Source organism: Ornithorhynchus anatinus, chromosome 1 (assembly GCF_004115215.2).
Source record: "Ornithorhynchus anatinus isolate Pmale09 chromosome 1, mOrnAna1.pri.v4, whole genome shotgun sequence".
Taxonomy (NCBI): Eukaryota; Metazoa; Chordata; class Mammalia; order Monotremata; family Ornithorhynchidae; genus Ornithorhynchus; species Ornithorhynchus anatinus.
In genome coordinates, this window is record NC_041728.1 from 93,233,889 (window position 1) to 93,249,871 (window position 15,983).

The 15,983-nt window shown below is 42.6% G+C and overlaps 1 protein-coding gene across 2 annotated transcripts in view; it reads left to right on the forward strand.

Moving 5' to 3' along the window:
- Positions 1-15,356, forward strand: part of GEN1 (GEN1 Holliday junction 5' flap endonuclease) — a 31,892-nt gene extending 16,536 nt beyond the window's left edge. For both annotated transcript variants that reach the window (XM_029072658.1, XM_029072664.1), the window contains 8 exons: positions 1,086-1,177; positions 3,018-3,168; positions 3,282-3,318; positions 3,969-4,049; positions 7,129-7,259; positions 7,955-8,016; positions 9,809-9,952; positions 12,995-15,356. In XM_029072658.1, the coding sequence (XP_028928491.1) occupies positions 1,086-1,177; positions 3,018-3,168; positions 3,282-3,318; positions 3,969-4,049; positions 7,129-7,259; positions 7,955-8,016; positions 9,809-9,952; positions 12,995-14,421 (2,125 nt within the window). In that variant the 3' untranslated portion in view covers positions 14,422-15,356. The remainder of the gene's footprint in view (positions 1-1,085; positions 1,178-3,017; positions 3,169-3,281; positions 3,319-3,968; positions 4,050-7,128; positions 7,260-7,954; positions 8,017-9,808; positions 9,953-12,994) is intronic.
- Positions 15,357-15,983: the final 627 nt, after the last annotated feature.

Here is a 15,983-nt window from a genome sequence, read left to right on the forward strand (position 1 = left end):
CACGGACCTGAAAGTCATGTGGTACTGGGCATCTGCTCTGTGACTTTGGGCACTTTTTCTTCTGTGTGCCTCAGTTACCTCAACTGTAAAATGGGCATTGCAACTGTGAGCTCCATGTGGTATGGGGACTGTGTCCAACCTGATTACCTCGTATCTACCCCACTGTTTAAAACCGTGCTTGGCACATAGTAAGCGCTTAACAAGTACCATGATTATCGTATCATCCTCATTATTATCAAATCAAACGCCAAAACATAATGGGTGGAGAACTCTTTTAGGCCACTTACAGATTAGTTTTCCAGGAGAAGAGAGATCATAACTTCCTAGATAAAATGAATAATTTGGTCCAGTAATTCAGGGAGAGAAGTGTGGTGGAAGGCTAGTGAATCACCTGTTCACTTTAGTAGTATTAAGTATTATCACGGGAAGCAGCATGGCCTAGTGGATAAAGCACGGGCCTGGGAATCAGAAGCTTGTGGGTTCTAATGCCGGCCGCCATATGACCTTGGGCAAGTCACTTCGCTTCTCTGAGCCGCCGTTTCCTCATCTGTAAAATGGGGATTGAGACTGTGAGCCCCATATGGGATGGACTGTGTCCACCCCTCTTTGCCTGTCTCTACCCCAGCACTTAGCACACTTCCCGGCACACAATAAGCACTTAACAAATGCCAGAATTATTAATTATTACCAAAATATGAACTCAGATAAAGCTTGTTGAACATGAAACAAACTGTGCCTTTGCATTCACAAGTAATTCAATATTTTGAAAGTCTTTCATTTGCTTGTATCCACCCCACCACTTGGTACAGTGCCTGACATATAGTAAGCTCTTAATAAATACCATCATCATCATTTGCCCGTCAATGGGCCGGGACTGTCTCTATCTGAAGCTAATTTGTACATTCCAAGTGCTTAGTACAGTGCTCTGCACGTAGTAAGCGCTCAATAAATACTATTGAATGAATGAATTTGGCCAGGATGATGGTGGGCTTTCCATGACTGATTAGGAAACGATAGTGGTTAAACTTTATGGGGCTGACTGTTTTTGTGTTTTGTTTTGTTGTTTAAACTTTTTCCCGGTTTAGGTTTGACCAATGGAAAGAACAGTTGAGCTACTGTGATACACAAGCTCTAGTTGTTAAAAAAATGGCTCATTGTTCGGTGTGTGCTCATCCAGGTAAGAACGAGTAATCAACCCACCAAACTGTATTTGCTCAAGCTTTGGATGAGTAACATAATGAAATGAAATACCAACTATATTTCAAATAGAGTACAGTCCTGTCACCCGTCACCCGGGGATGGGGTCGTTCGGAAATTGGCACGACGAGGGGGAGAGAGAGCGACCGGAGACAGATAGGCCTGAGTTTTATACAAAATTCATCCCGCGAGGCCAATTGAATTTTTTGATTACTTTGGATACAAAGAATTGAATTATTTGATTATTTTGAACGTGGCGAATTGAACCTCCCTTTCGGGGGGGAATATGATTAATGATATTAGAGCTTCCTATCGGGAGAAATATACTTATGTGTTACTCACAAGTGGCAAAACACCCAGGTTCCACCCAGGAGGAATTCACTTATGCTTTGTTTGCACATGGTGAGGCAGCTAGCTCCCTCCCACGAGCGCTTTCCACTTGGGAGGAATCCATTTATGCATTAGACACCCGTGGTGAAGCGCCTAGCTTCCAGCCTCACGAGCACTTTCCACTTGGGAGGAGTCCACTTATGCGTTACCCATCCATGGAGAGACGCCTAGCTTGAAGCCCACGAGTATTCAGCGGGACACTCGCCCATCCCACGGCTCCTTACTCGGTGCAGGCAGAGCGGGCATCTCACTCTCTGGGCAGAGGCGACCTGCAGCCGGCTGCTGCGAGTCTCGATCCTCTGCACAGAAGGTTAAAGGCTGCAGGTATTTATCACCTGTGCTTCTAGACCGTTCCAGCTTCTGGCCTCAGTTTATCCAATCTCTGCCCTCCCCCCTCCTCCATACTTAATTTAATTGGCACGGGGGTGAGGGGCATCTTCTGTATTCCCGGCTCGAGCTGTCAATCTAGTGATTTTGGTTGGTGGGGGCTGTATCCCACCCTCACTTCCAAGTTCCTCCTGCTGGCTCGGACAGTCATGACTTTGAGGTGGTGGGTACCCCTGGTTCACCTTGGGACAAGTCTGCAGGTAAATGTATGTGAAAAATAAAATTAGGTATTAATTTCTTTAAAAGAGGCATAATCATATGTTGCAAATGGACACTACTAAAAAATTAATTGCCTCTGAAGAGTAGAAAATTATAGGTTGAACTCGAAACTCATGGTGGGCAGGGACTTTGTCTACCAATTCTGTTATAGTGTACTCTCCCAAGTGCTTTGTATAGTGCTTTGCACAGTTAGATTGACTGATTTTCCCGTAATCGAAAGGTGTGAAAATTCACCAGTGAATCAGCACGGGACCAAGAGGTAGAAACCTAATTGACAGCACCTAATGGAAGGAACACTGCCTGGGATTCTGGGGACCTGAACTCTTATCCCAGCTCTGCCACTTGTCTGCTGGGTGACTTTGGGCGAGTCACGTAACTTCTCTGGGTCTCAGTTACCTCGTCTGTAAAATGGGGATTAAGACTGTGAGCCCCAAAGCTGCCTTCCAAGCAGTTGAGCAGGGTTTGTTTCCCGGCCAACACAGTATATACTTTTCAAGTGCTTATTATAGTACTCTGCACAAGGTAAGTGCTCAATAAATACAATTGGATCATTGACGCGGACTGTGTCCAATCTGATAAGCTTGTATGTACCCCAGGGCTCATTACAGTGCCTGGCACATAGTAAGCGCTTAAAAAATTACATAAAAAAATTAATCATTACTTGGGTAGTGTTTCCACCCACAACTCCACCCTCATATACATGAATCTACATTCCTTTCAGAGCAGGGGAGAATCACGTGCTTTATCATCAGTTGTTGCTGTTGTAAAGACCTCTACAGAGCTGGAAATCCTTGAGAACATCATTTTTTATTCTTTCCGTAAAGGTTCACCTAAGGAACATGAACGAAATGGGTGCAAGTTTTGTGGAAGCGATAGATACTGTGAACCACATGATTATGACTATTGCTGTCCCTGTGACTGGCATCGTGCAGAACGGAGCAAGCAACAAAATGGGATAGAGAACACTATTAAAAGGTAGGCAACTTTTCTTTTTCTCAAGCGACGAAAGTTCATCCCCTGAGGAAGGGGTTGTGAAATTGCCCTGGAGAGACTTTTCAGTTTGTAATGTGCATATGATTTATTTCCAGAAAAGCCTGGAGTTGTGAAGGATTCCCATTTCATGAGGTAACTAATAAGTCAGGTAACTACAGTTAAACCGTTATCACGTCAGTAAAGTCATGTAACATTGAGAAAATACCATTACAGAAAATACAACTGATACGGCTGTTTGTAGCAAAACGTGAAGAAAACAATATTAAAAGATGTCTCATTTAGGGCCCTTTTATAAAGAGTGATATCCTCTGTTGACCAAATACAGAAAAAACTAAATATTTGCACCCCAAGAAAAAAGAAAGGATGTATTTGGTCTTTCACAAAACCTAAAAGAAGGCTACATAAGGCTTAAGATTACACACCAAGGCTTTCCCCATCTGTTTCTGTGTGGGCATTATCTATCCTGGGGACTAACCCTACCCGTTATGTAAGTAATGTAAATTGAAGCTTTAAATATCCTTAGCAGATGAGCAAAAAGCATACAGGCCTGCTTTTCTGAATCAACTAGAAAGGGAATGGGTTGAGACTCTACAGTAGTTTAAATTTCCCTTTCCTCTGTTTGTGCTTTATAGTTAATACTCTTGAATACTCGTATACTGAATTTGTGGCTGCATTTTGTTACCTCGCCATGTTGAATTTTCAGTCTGTTAATCTACTCCAGGAAATCAAAGTTTATTTAAATTCTAAATTTCCCCATCCTCTTTTCTCTCCTCTCTTTTAAGGTGATCCAAGAATTCCTTTTTGACAAGGACAGACAAGTCAAGATAAGGAAATACCAAAGACCAGATTTATTATCTTTTCAGGTATAGTACAGGAGACTCAAAATTTTCAATGATGAACTCAGGGACTAGGAAGCGGGTGGAAATATTTTGAAGTTATTAAAAAGAGAGAAGCAGAGTGGCCTAATGGATAGAACCCGGGTCTAGAAGTCGAGACCTGGGTTTTAATCCTGGCTCTACCACTTGTCTGTAGTGTCACCTTGGACCAGTCACTTCACATCTCTGTGCCTCAGTTACCTCATCTTGACTAAAACAGGCCTTTTTCCTCGATTCAGATTTTTCCTCATCTGTAAAGTAGGTTTTAAGACTGTGGAACGTGGTCTGTGTCCAACTCGATTAGCTTGTACCTATCCCAGCACGTAGTACAGTATCTGGCACAGAGTAAGTTAACTGAAACGATTTTTTTTTTTAAAGGAGGTGGAAAGAGAGGGTGCTATCAGTTTTCACTTTTCATTATAATATGTCAAAGCAGATCTCTTTCTCATCATAGATCACTTAACCTGGTGGGGGAGAGAGAGGAGCCCGGCTGGGACACCCCATCCCGATCCCCGTGGTCTCCCACCCTCACGTCTGGGTATCAGAGAGAGGCTGAAAAAGAGCAGGCCCAGCTGGCTGCCTGAAGGGATGTCGTGGGCTGCAGGATCAGGGAGGTGGTGCCCGAAGGAGTGGATTCCTCGGGAAATAAAGGGGAGGAGGTGGGTCGGCGCTTTCGGCCCCGGGGCTCGATGCCATGTGGACCATGGCTGCCGTCTTCCACAGCGCTGATATCTCCAGCCCCACTGCGAGCTCCGCGGTCACTGTCAGTCTTCCACCGGACAGCGCCGAGGCTCCCGTTGATATTTTGCCTGGAACGGGCAGTCTCTCTCCAGGCCGACGAGCCCCAAGGGCCCTCACAGCCCCACCAACTGCCCGGCCGGCTCCTCCATCTCATGGAGATGGCAGGGGATGGTCCGGGGCGGGGAGGGTATGGGGGGCCCTACTCTCACCTGGGGAGCTGGGACACGTGGGTTATTCATTGAGAGGAGAAGACACCTGCCTCCCTCCGTGGGCTTGCTCTCCGCCTACCCTCTTCCCCCTGTAGCCTGGAAGCCCCTTGCGGGCAGGACCGTGCCCATCAACTCTGTTGTATTAAACTCTCCCAAGCACTTAGTACAGTGCTGTGCTCACAGTAAGCACTCAGTAAATATTAATTGATTGAACATAATGATTTTATGAACTTGCCATATTTACTTTTTTTGTAATTTCACTTAATGCTGTTTTTTGTTATTTTTGGCTGTTGTTTTTGAAGTTCCAAATGATCCTTCCTTTCCCCTATGACCAATGCCTAGTCCTCTTGGACTGCACTGTCTCAAGCTAAGACCCAATATTGTATCAGAACAGATCCCCACTTTCCCTTCCATGCAGTAGACTACAAGTTCCAACTGATTCTATAAATTTCCAGAGTGCTCCACTTCGTTTTCTCCACATTCTGTATTTTAAGTTCAACAGATGTACTTAAAAGAACAAAATTATCCCGCCTAATGCCTGGGTGTCCCGAAATTTGAAATGTTGGGCAATGGATATTTCTTAGGTTCGATTTTTGAACAGTTTTATACTGGCGTACGTGAGCTTTACTGTCCCTTAACTAGAGCAGCAATTATATATTGTTTAGTGATCTTTTATTTTTTTTAAGAATGACTTTGTTTAAAGCAAAAGAAAATAATGAGAGCAGGATAGAATGATCTCCTACAACAAGAATGGGAGATAATAAAATTTATCGGAATGATTCTATTATTAGAAGCTTCCGACATTGTGAAAATAATAAGGATGGTATTTATTAAATGCTTACTAGTTGCCAAATGCTGAGGTAGATGCAAGATAATCAGATCAACACAGTCCCTGAGCCACAGGGGGCTCACAGTGCAAGTGGAATGGGATAGAAGTGTCTTTTCCCCATTTTCCAGATGAGGGAATTGAGGCCCAGAGAGTTAAGTGACCTGCCTAAGACTTTACAGCAAGCCAATGGCCCTGCTGGAACTAGAACCCCGAGCTACTTAACTCCCAGTCTTGTATTCTTCCCATTAAAGAAAAGCAGTGCGGTCTAGTGGACAGAGCATGGGCCTGGAAGTCTAATTCTGGATTCTAGTCCCAGCTCTGCCACTTGACTGCTGCTTGACCTAGGGCAAGTCCCTTAACTTCTCCATGCCTCAGTTGCCTCATCTGTAAAATGGGGATGAAGACTGTGAGGCCCATGTGGGACATGGACTGTGCCCTGACTGATTAATTTGTATCTACCCCAGTGCTTAGTACAGTGCTTGGCACAGAGTAAGTGCTTAACAGATACCATTGGGGGAAAAAAACCCAAAACAAGCCATACTACCTGCTTTCTTAATATCAATCAATCGTATTTATTGAGCTCTTACTGTGTGCAAAGTACTGTACTAAGTATTTGGGAAGTACAACACAACAATATAACACATTCTCTGCCCATGTGCTGTACACACAGGAAGTGCTCAGTAAATATGATTAAATGAACAAATGATTGAGCTTACGGTCTATTTGTTAAAAGCTTACTATTTGCCGGGCACTGTCCAAAACACTGGGGTAGATAGAAGTTAATCAGCTTGGTCACTCAGTCATTCAATCAATCAATCAATCAACAGTATTCATTGAGCATTTTCTGTGTGTAGACCACTGTACTAAGTGCTTGGGAGAGTACAATACAAGAAAGTTGGTAGACACATTAGGGAAATCTGAATCTAAACCCAGCATCTTGACTAAAACAGGCCTTTTCCCTCAATTTAGAAGTTGAATGGGTATATTGTTTCATTGAGTTTTCGAGAATTGTTTGCATATCCTTTCATAATAGAGAAATGCATTAAATAAAGGGGCTTACGGGAGCCGGTGGGGGCGGAGAGGGACCTGAGAGAGTCCTTTGGCATCCAGAATAGCAGAGTGTACACATTCAGGAGTAGAAAAGTGTCTGTGTTTGGTCCAGGGTCACTTCTGGGGGCCCTCTCCTTTCTCCAACGAGGTCAACTCCAGAGAGATGCAGCAACGACCCCATTAGAATTGCTTCAATGCAGTAATTATAACAATCGTGTGTTCCTTATTATGTTACCAGAGATTTGCTTCTGAGAAAATGGAATGGCCTAAACACTACACGTGTGAGAAATTGTTAGTGTTGCTGACACACTATGACATGATCGAAAGGAAGTTTGGTCGAAAAAACCCTTTTCAGATGCAAGCGAAACGGTGAGATGAGTCACTCAGTTCATTCATTCAATTCATTCGGTCGTATTTATTAAGCGCTCACTGTGTGCAGAGCACTGTACTGAGTTCTTCACATATTGTAAACATCTATTTTCAAAGGAGGTTACTTTCCTTTCTCCACCATCGTTATCCATGATTCGATATTTTGTTCCTGTTTTCTTAGAAGAGAGCATAGACTTCAGTACATACCTGCTACAGTATATACAAATTTTAGTTGTCAAGATTGAGTGAATTCTTAATTGCTTGTCAATTCTTAGCCTCAGCGCCCCCAATTAAAAAAAAAGACAAGATGATGAGGATGGTATTTGTTAAGCCCTTAATATAGAATCCATTTATGGGTTAAATCTTTCAGTCTTTGAATTGCTACTCATCATCATTACCGTCGTCACCAGCATCTAGTGTGAGTACTTCATGTTTGCGAAACACCACGCGATACACTTGGGAACATACAACGGAAGTAAAAAGATGTAGTTCCTGCCCTCAAGGAACTTAAAATCTAATGTCCTATACCATCACCTATACAATAGACAAGAGTGAGAGCGCTGATACAAATGATAAAAGGAGAAGTGAGCAATTGAATAAAAATTGATATATACAAAAGTTACTAGGTGCTAGAAATTTACTTCTGGATTTAGTCATACATCTGATTTAATGGTTTTTTTGTGTGTGTTTTCCAGGATAATCAAGACACGGATAAGAAATGGCATTCGGTGTTTCGAGATTGAATGGCAAAAGCCAGGTTTGAGTTATATACTATATATAACTGCATTTTGTTGTTACCAAGTTAGTGTTAGCAAAACATCTACTGGAAGTGAACTCGTGAAATATTTTATCAAGTGCCATCGAGTAGTTTCCGATTCATAGAGACTTTATGGGTATATTTTCTCCAGAATGCCGTCTTCTGCCATAATCTATAACCTTGTTAAAAGTTCTTCTGTCATCGTTGTTATGGTTTCTAGCCATCAAGCTGTTGGTCTGCCTTGCCCACATTTTCCCTGGACTTTTCCTAGCATTAATGCCTTCTCCAGAGAACTGGTCATCCTGATTATATGTCCAAAATATGATACTCTAAGTCGAGTCATTTGGGCTTCCAAAGACCACTTTGGCTTAATTTGGTCCAAAATCGATTTGTTTTTCGGGCAGTCCATGGCGTTCGCAAAGGCCCTCTCCAACATCATATTTCAAAATAATTGATGCTCTTTCTATCCTGTCCACTGTCACTGTCCACCTTTTGGATCCATACATTGTCACTGGAAACACCATAGAATTGACAATAAAATGTACTGAATCCAAATGATATGCCACTATTTGAAAGATTCACACCACTTAGAGTGGATAAAACAAAATTCATCAAAGATTTATTGATACTATGTAGTTTTATCTACCCTATTTTAAATCTGTTTCTGCATCACAACAGCAAAAGCAAAAGTATTTAAGGTACATGCAAAAAAAACTCCCCCCAAAACAAATGCTTGTTAATTCCTTCAGATGTCTTTTCAGAAGAAGCCCTCAAAATTCTATGTATATTTCATGTGAAAAACATTAACACTTTAGAATAGATGGAATTCTTGTTTCTTGGTAGTAGTGCCACAAGTCAGCTTCTCCATGTACCTGCTGTATGACCTTGGGCACATCACTTAACTTCTTTGTGCTTCAGTTCCCTCATTTGCAAAATGGGGATTCTTTTTTTTTTTAATATTTGTTAAGCACTTACTATGTGCCAGGCACTGTTCTGAGAGCTGGAGTAGATTCAATCTAATCAAGTTGGACATAGTCCATGTCCTACATAGGACTCAAAGTCTTAATCCCCATTTTACAGATGAGGGAACTATGGCATAGAGGTGTGAAGCGATTTGTCCAAGGTCACCCAGCAGACAAGAGGTGGAGCCAGGATTAGAACCCAGGTCTTTGTGTTTCCCAGGCCCATGCTCTATCACTGGGCCACACTGCTTCTCTTATTCAATACCTGTTGTCCCTCCTACTTAGACTGTGAGCCCCATGTGGGACCTGATTATCTTGTACCTACCCCTGCACTAAGTACATAGTAAACACTTAAATACCACACTTCATATCATTATTTAAATGCCAGGTAATTTAAAATTCTGCAGTGGAGCAGTAAGATCTGGCCCATACCCAGAGCCTAGAAGAAGTCAAAAAAAAGTCTGGATATAAAGTTTGATATTCATGGAGATTGTTTGTGAGGCAAAAATGAGTGTATTTGCTGCAAAGAGTTATGATTCTCTTAGCGTGTTGATGTAAGGAGCGGTAAAGAATTTGGGAATAGCTATAAAGATACTGGCTACTTTTGTGGAAGAGTTTTACCTATCAGCAAAACTGGGTAGGGCATCTGTAATTAATGTACTACCCAGTGCATCAACACGCTCTGCTTGTATCCACCCCAGCGCTTAATACAGTGCCTAGCATTTAGTAAGCGCTTAACAAATACCAGAATAATTTATTATTGGTATTAATGTTTTAGCACTTAACATATACCAGAATTATTATTTTTATTATTTTTATTAATGTTCTAGAGTTCTATGCTGCTGCGGATGACAAACCAACGGAGTCTGCCGTGGTGACAGTGGAAGAGGAATCTTTATTTCAAGACGCCTATCCCGAAATCGTTGCAATTTTCCAAAAGCAAAAGTTGGAAGATGGAGGGAATAAGCAGAAAAGTGAGTTGAGAGTTCAGTATTCTATCTCTTGTAATTAATTTTCCAGAGTGAATAGGCCCCTCATTGCTACCCACTCCCATTCAAACCACTCATTTGTGATCTAACTAGAGAAGCTTTTGTTTTCATCGATCATTTGCCACGGGCCTGAACAAGTGGTACCAGGACTATTTTCTCAAACCAGTGTATTTTTCTGGAGTCAGCTATTCTATAACTGTGATACTTCCATTCACATCTTCCCCAAAAGTAAATAAATCAAATTTCAAATATCGAAGCAGTCCAAGATATGGCCCAAGGGAAAGAGCACAGTCTTTGCTTCACTGACCCTTTCGTCTCCTGGTTCTTCTGTTATCTCTCTGGCTGCTCATTCTCAGTCTCATTTGCGGGCTTCTCCTCTGCCTCCCACCCCCTAATTCAGTTCTTCGTCCCCTTCTATTCTCCATCTACACCCTTGGAGAACTCATTTGCACACGTCTGCAACGACCACCTCTATACGGATGATTCCCAGATCTAAATCTCAAGCCCTGTCTCTCTCCTCTGCAGTCTTGCATTTCCCCCTGCCTTCAAGATATCTGTACTTGGATGTCCTGCAGACACCTCAAGCTTATTAGGTCCAAAACAGAACTCCTCATCTTCCCACCCAAACCCTGTCCTTACCGTGACTTTCCCATCAGTGTAGACATCATCATCATCCTTCATTTCTCAAAAGCCCATAACCCTAAAGTTATCCCCGACTCATGTCTCTCATTCAGCCCACATATTCAGTCCGCTACTAAATCCTGTCTGTTCAACTTTCATATGGTTACTAAAGTCCTCCCATTCGTCTCCATCCAAACTGCTACCGTGTTAATGCAATGCTGTCCTTCCTTGATTACTGTATCAGCCTCCTTGCTGACCTCCCTGCCTCCTGTCTCTCCCCACTCCAGTCCATACTTCGCTCTGCTCTCCGGCTCATTTTTCTACAAAATTTTCAGTCCACGTTTACCTGGTCCTCAAGAACTTCCAGTGGTTGCCTACCCACCTCTGCGTCAAACAGAAACTCCTTACCATTGGCTTTAAAGCACCTTTCCCACCCTCCCGATCTTATCTCACTGCTCTCCCACTACAATCCAGCCCTCACATTTTGCTCTTCCAATAACCTACTCATTGTACCTTGATCTCATCTGTCTCTCCACCAACGCCTCACCCCTATCCTGATACTGGCCTGGAACACCCTCCCTCTTCATATCCAACAGACAGTTACCCTCCCTACGTCAAAGCTTTATTGCAGGTGCATCTACTGCAAGAGGCCTTCCCTGACTAAGCCTTCTTTTCTTCTTCTCCCATTCCCTTCTGCCTCACCTGTGCACTTGGATTTCTCCCTTTTTTCACCACTCCATCAGCCCCTCTGCAGTTAGGTACATATCTGTAATTTATTTATATTAACGTCTCTCTGCCCTCTAGTCTGTAAGCTCATTTTGGCCAGGGAATGTGTCTACTAACTCTGTTATGGTATACTCTGCCAAGTGTTTAATACAGTGCTTTGCACACAATAAGCACTCAGTAGATGTGATTGATTGGAAGTCAGAAGATTTGTTTTCTAATCCTAGCTCCACCTCTTGTCTGCTGTGTGACCTTGGATAAGTCACCTAAGTTCTCTGTGCCTCAGTTCCCTCATCTGCAAAGTAGGGATTCAGTATCTGTTCTCTTTCCTACTTAGGCTATGAGCCCTGATTATCTTGTATCTACTGCAGCACTTAGTACGGTGTTTGACACATAGTAAGTGCTTAACAAACCATTATGGTTATTGTCATTGTGAGAGCAGCTTGGACTAGTGGAAAGATCACGGGCCTGGGAGTCAGGGGACCTGGCTTCTAATACTGGCTCTGCCACTTGCCTGCTGAGTGACCTTGGGCAAGGCACTTAACATCTCTGGGCCTCGGTTACCTCATCTGTAAACTGGGGGGTCAAATCCCTCTCCCCTGTGACTCAAACTGTGAGTCCTATATGGATAGGGACTGTGTCCATCCAGATTACTTTGCGTCTACACCAGTGCTTAGAACAGTGCTTGGCACACAGTAAGGACTTAAATACCATAACAAGTTGTTTGTTTTGTAAAATATGAAATACCTGCATGACAGGTAGGTTAAGATAGTGAACTTGAAGTAAGGTGAACCTCTTCAAAGGAAAAAAAATGTGGCATTTGTTGAGCATTTGCTTATGTGCCAGGCACTGAACTAAGTGTTGGGGTAGATATAAACTAGTCAGGTTGGACACAGTCTCATTCATTCAGTCAGTCACATTTATTGGGCGCTCACTGTGTGCAGTACAATTCAGCAATAGAGACAATCCCTGCCCAGAGCGGGCTTACTGTCCAGAGTGGGGAATACAGATATTAAAACAAGTAAACAGACATCAATAGTATCGATATGAATAAATAGAATTATAGCTATATGGGGCTCACAGTCTTAATCCCCATTGTACAGATGAGGGAACTGAGGCTCAGAGAAGTGAAGTGGCTTGCCTAAGGTCACACAGCACACAAGTGCCAGAGGTGGAATTAGAATCCAGGTCCTTCTGACTCCCATACACACAGCTTTATAATAATGTTGGTATTTGTTAAGCGCTTACTATGTGCCGAGCACTGTTCTAAGCGCTGGGGTAGACATAGGGGAATCAGGTTGTCCCACGTGGGGCTCACAGTCTTAATCCCCATTTTACAGATGAGGGAACTGAGGCACGGAGAAGTTAAGTGACTTGCCCACAGTCACACAGCCGACAAGTGGCAGAGCTGGGATTCGAACTCATGAGCCCTGACTCCAAAGCCCGTGCTCTTTCCACTGAGCCACGTAGCTTTATCCACTAGGCTACGCTGCTTCTCCAAACACCTGGACATAAATTCCAGGAGGTGTTACCGTAATGACGGGCCAGGAGTTTTAGTGGGAGCACTTGCTCAGAATCATGGAAGAGACCTGAGTCTTTTGAGTTATTGCTTACTGAAGTAGTGCTTACCAAATTTTCATTTTCCTGCAAAACTGCGTAGTTATCTTTTTTTTTCCTTTACAGGACAGAAAAGGAAACCCAAAGATAAGGATTTCTTAGAAGCAGATGACAGAATATCAGATCTTCTGTCACAAATGAGTTTAAAACCCACAAAGGAAACTCTTCCTCTAAAGGATGCTAAATCTAATAGAGGAATTCCTTTGGACAATAAATCAACCCAGGGAAAAACCTGTGAATGGAGCACTTTACTTGCTACCCAGGAACCATCAATATCTTCCCCTCCACGACCCACTTCTTCTCAGAGCGAAAATGTTTCCAGTCACTCCTTATTTTTTCAGTTCGCCGAACCGAGTGCCACGTCGCCCCACTCTTCTGTGATTGCCAGTCTCCAGCTGGATGACATTGATTGGGAAGGGACCTCCTTCAGCGCTTCCCCGACTGTACAAGCACAGCCTCTTTCCGCCTGCTGTTCAAAATCTGAGCTTGAAGCATCTCTCCCCAACTTGAAAAGCCATCCTAGTCAGTCACAGTGTAAATCAGGAAAGGATTCCCAAAATAGAAACGCGGTGGAGTTTGCTCGAGACCTTTCCAGGAAGAGCAGCGGAGAGCATTTGGTGTCAGGGGCCAGACCTCTGGACACACAGCTTCAGGATCTGCCTCTAAAGGAGCGGATTTTTGCGAAACCTATTTCTCAGTCCAAGTCTTCACGCCATCGGGCTATTTCACAGCCCAAACAAACCGAGTCGAAAGCTCTGTTGGAGCAAAACCAAACATCTGCCGAAGAAAGGTGCCCTATTTTTCCATCACCGGTAGATGATCGGGGTCAGGCAAATGACCATCTGAGAATCAGTTCACAGTATTATCGGGGAAAATCGAACATACCAGACGTTCAAAGAAGCCTTGCAGTAAAGATGTCTGAGTCATTTGGTCACAAGGCATCAGAGTCCTTGAACCTGGAATGTAAATCACAAAGTGTTTTTCCAGAAACACTTGAAGATAGCTCAGCAATCTATCGGGGTGAAAAAACTGATGTTCAAAATGGGCAAAATCAAAAAACTAAAAGGAGTGTGTGCCTTGACAGGTATTCCTCTGATGAAGAGAGTCACCCCCAAAACATTAAAGCACAGTATGCGATTTCCACTGCGAAGCATTATAGTAGGCAGCATAATCCATCGCAACTCGAGACAGTTGACACTAACAAATTAAGGGGCTCTACACTGTATCTTACAGAAAGCAAACAGCCTGTGCAAGCTTTTAAAGAAGCCGGGAGTAGTGTTGCAGTAGAAAATCCTGCTTCCAAAGCGCCGAACCATACTTTCGGATTAAGTACCAGTGAGAAAAGTGGTTTCCCAACCATAGCGCAGCATTTTCAGAGCTTAGAAGTGGACACAGCAGTACCACATGAGAGGAAACAGGATGAATCGGTCATTTGTTTGGATAGCCCCCTTCCTTTATCTCAAAGAATAAAATTAAGGTTGCAGCAAAGTTGATACTAGTGTTAGAAAAAACCAAACCCCACAACATTTTTCATCTTGTATTATCATTTGAACCCCGCTCAAGTTTCAGTTTTTAGCCGTGAGTGCTGCTAACAAGAGTTCATGGTTTTTCATGGCCATGGCCTCTTATTTAAGTAGCATATAAGAAGTTGTTGTAACAGTTTTGATTGATAAAATGGTAAACGTATTTTCATGAGGGCTAGACACTTTGAAGAATAGTGTGTGACCATTTGCCTCATTGTCCATTTATCTTGACCAGGAATTTGTGCCTGTTGAAATTTCAATCTGTTTCCTCTTGTCCGGACCAACTTACCACCATTTTCTTCCTATGCCCCATCCAGGGACTTAAAGAAAGATATTAACTCAATCTTTAGCCTGTGCTTTTCTATAGAGATCAGGTGTAATATCCTCTGGTTGCAATTTTTTTTTAATTAAATGTTTCGTTCATTCAATCACATTTATCAAGCACTTACTGTGTGCAGTGTACTGTACTAAGCGCTTGGAAAAGTACAGTACAACAATAAATATTTAAAACTCTTCACAGATAAACCTCCTAAGGTATCATGCATAAGTGCAGTATGCCCATTTTAATTCTGCTTTGCCAATCAATGTGGAAGAAGAAAGGATAGCAGATGTTGTAGCCAGTTCTGCCTCCAAGACTTGGAGTTTAGAGAAGCCAATTAAGAATCTGATTATGTGAATTTATTGTTCGAATACTAAGTTTTAGCTAGTAATCAATGTTTTAGTGATTATATTTTTCTATTCAGGGTAGGCTTAATAAATTAATCCACCAACTAAAAACCAAAGTGGACTTTTAAGCGTTTTCAGCGTACATTTTTTTTCCAATTAAAACTTTAATGCCTTATATGAGACTTGTAAATACATAAAAATCGGAATACAAGAGTGAATTAAAAGTATTAAGCTTCTTATGTCATACTCCCATCTTCATTGTACCCCCGGGACAAAAAAGCAAACCAAAAAAATGCTTGTGTGAAATTCAATTAAGTTTCTCCACGGAAAACACTTTTCAACAAACCCTAGAGGGGCACATTTCTTCTTCAGCAAATATAATAACTGAAAAAGACAATCTAGCAAGATAATGGAAATGAAAAGACAGTCAAGTTAAACCCACTTGGCGAAAAAACTGTGTACAGTCAGCTCTTCAGAATTACACAGATGTAGTAAATGTATCATGGATTGCCAACGCTGATCCGACTATATAGTACATGAATTAAATAAAGTTTTAAAGCCAGTGGGCAGGAGTCTCCCGGTAAAAGAGGTGTAAGTGGCGTACTTTTGAAGGTGCATTTATCCTTTCCGTTCCCTCGGATACCATTTCCTACCCAGGAAAGGAATTTGTGAAGACAGAATTTCCTTAATTTCCTAAACTGAAGGTTCTCCAGAAGATTGTGAGAGAGTGTCTCTGAGATTGCTCTCCACGTTTTTGACTGGGAGGGAGATTAGCGTGATGGAGTGAAAAAAGCCTGGGCCTGGAAGGCAGGAGACCCAGATTCAAGTGGCAGTGGTGTCACTGGCAAGTTGCATGGCCTTGAACA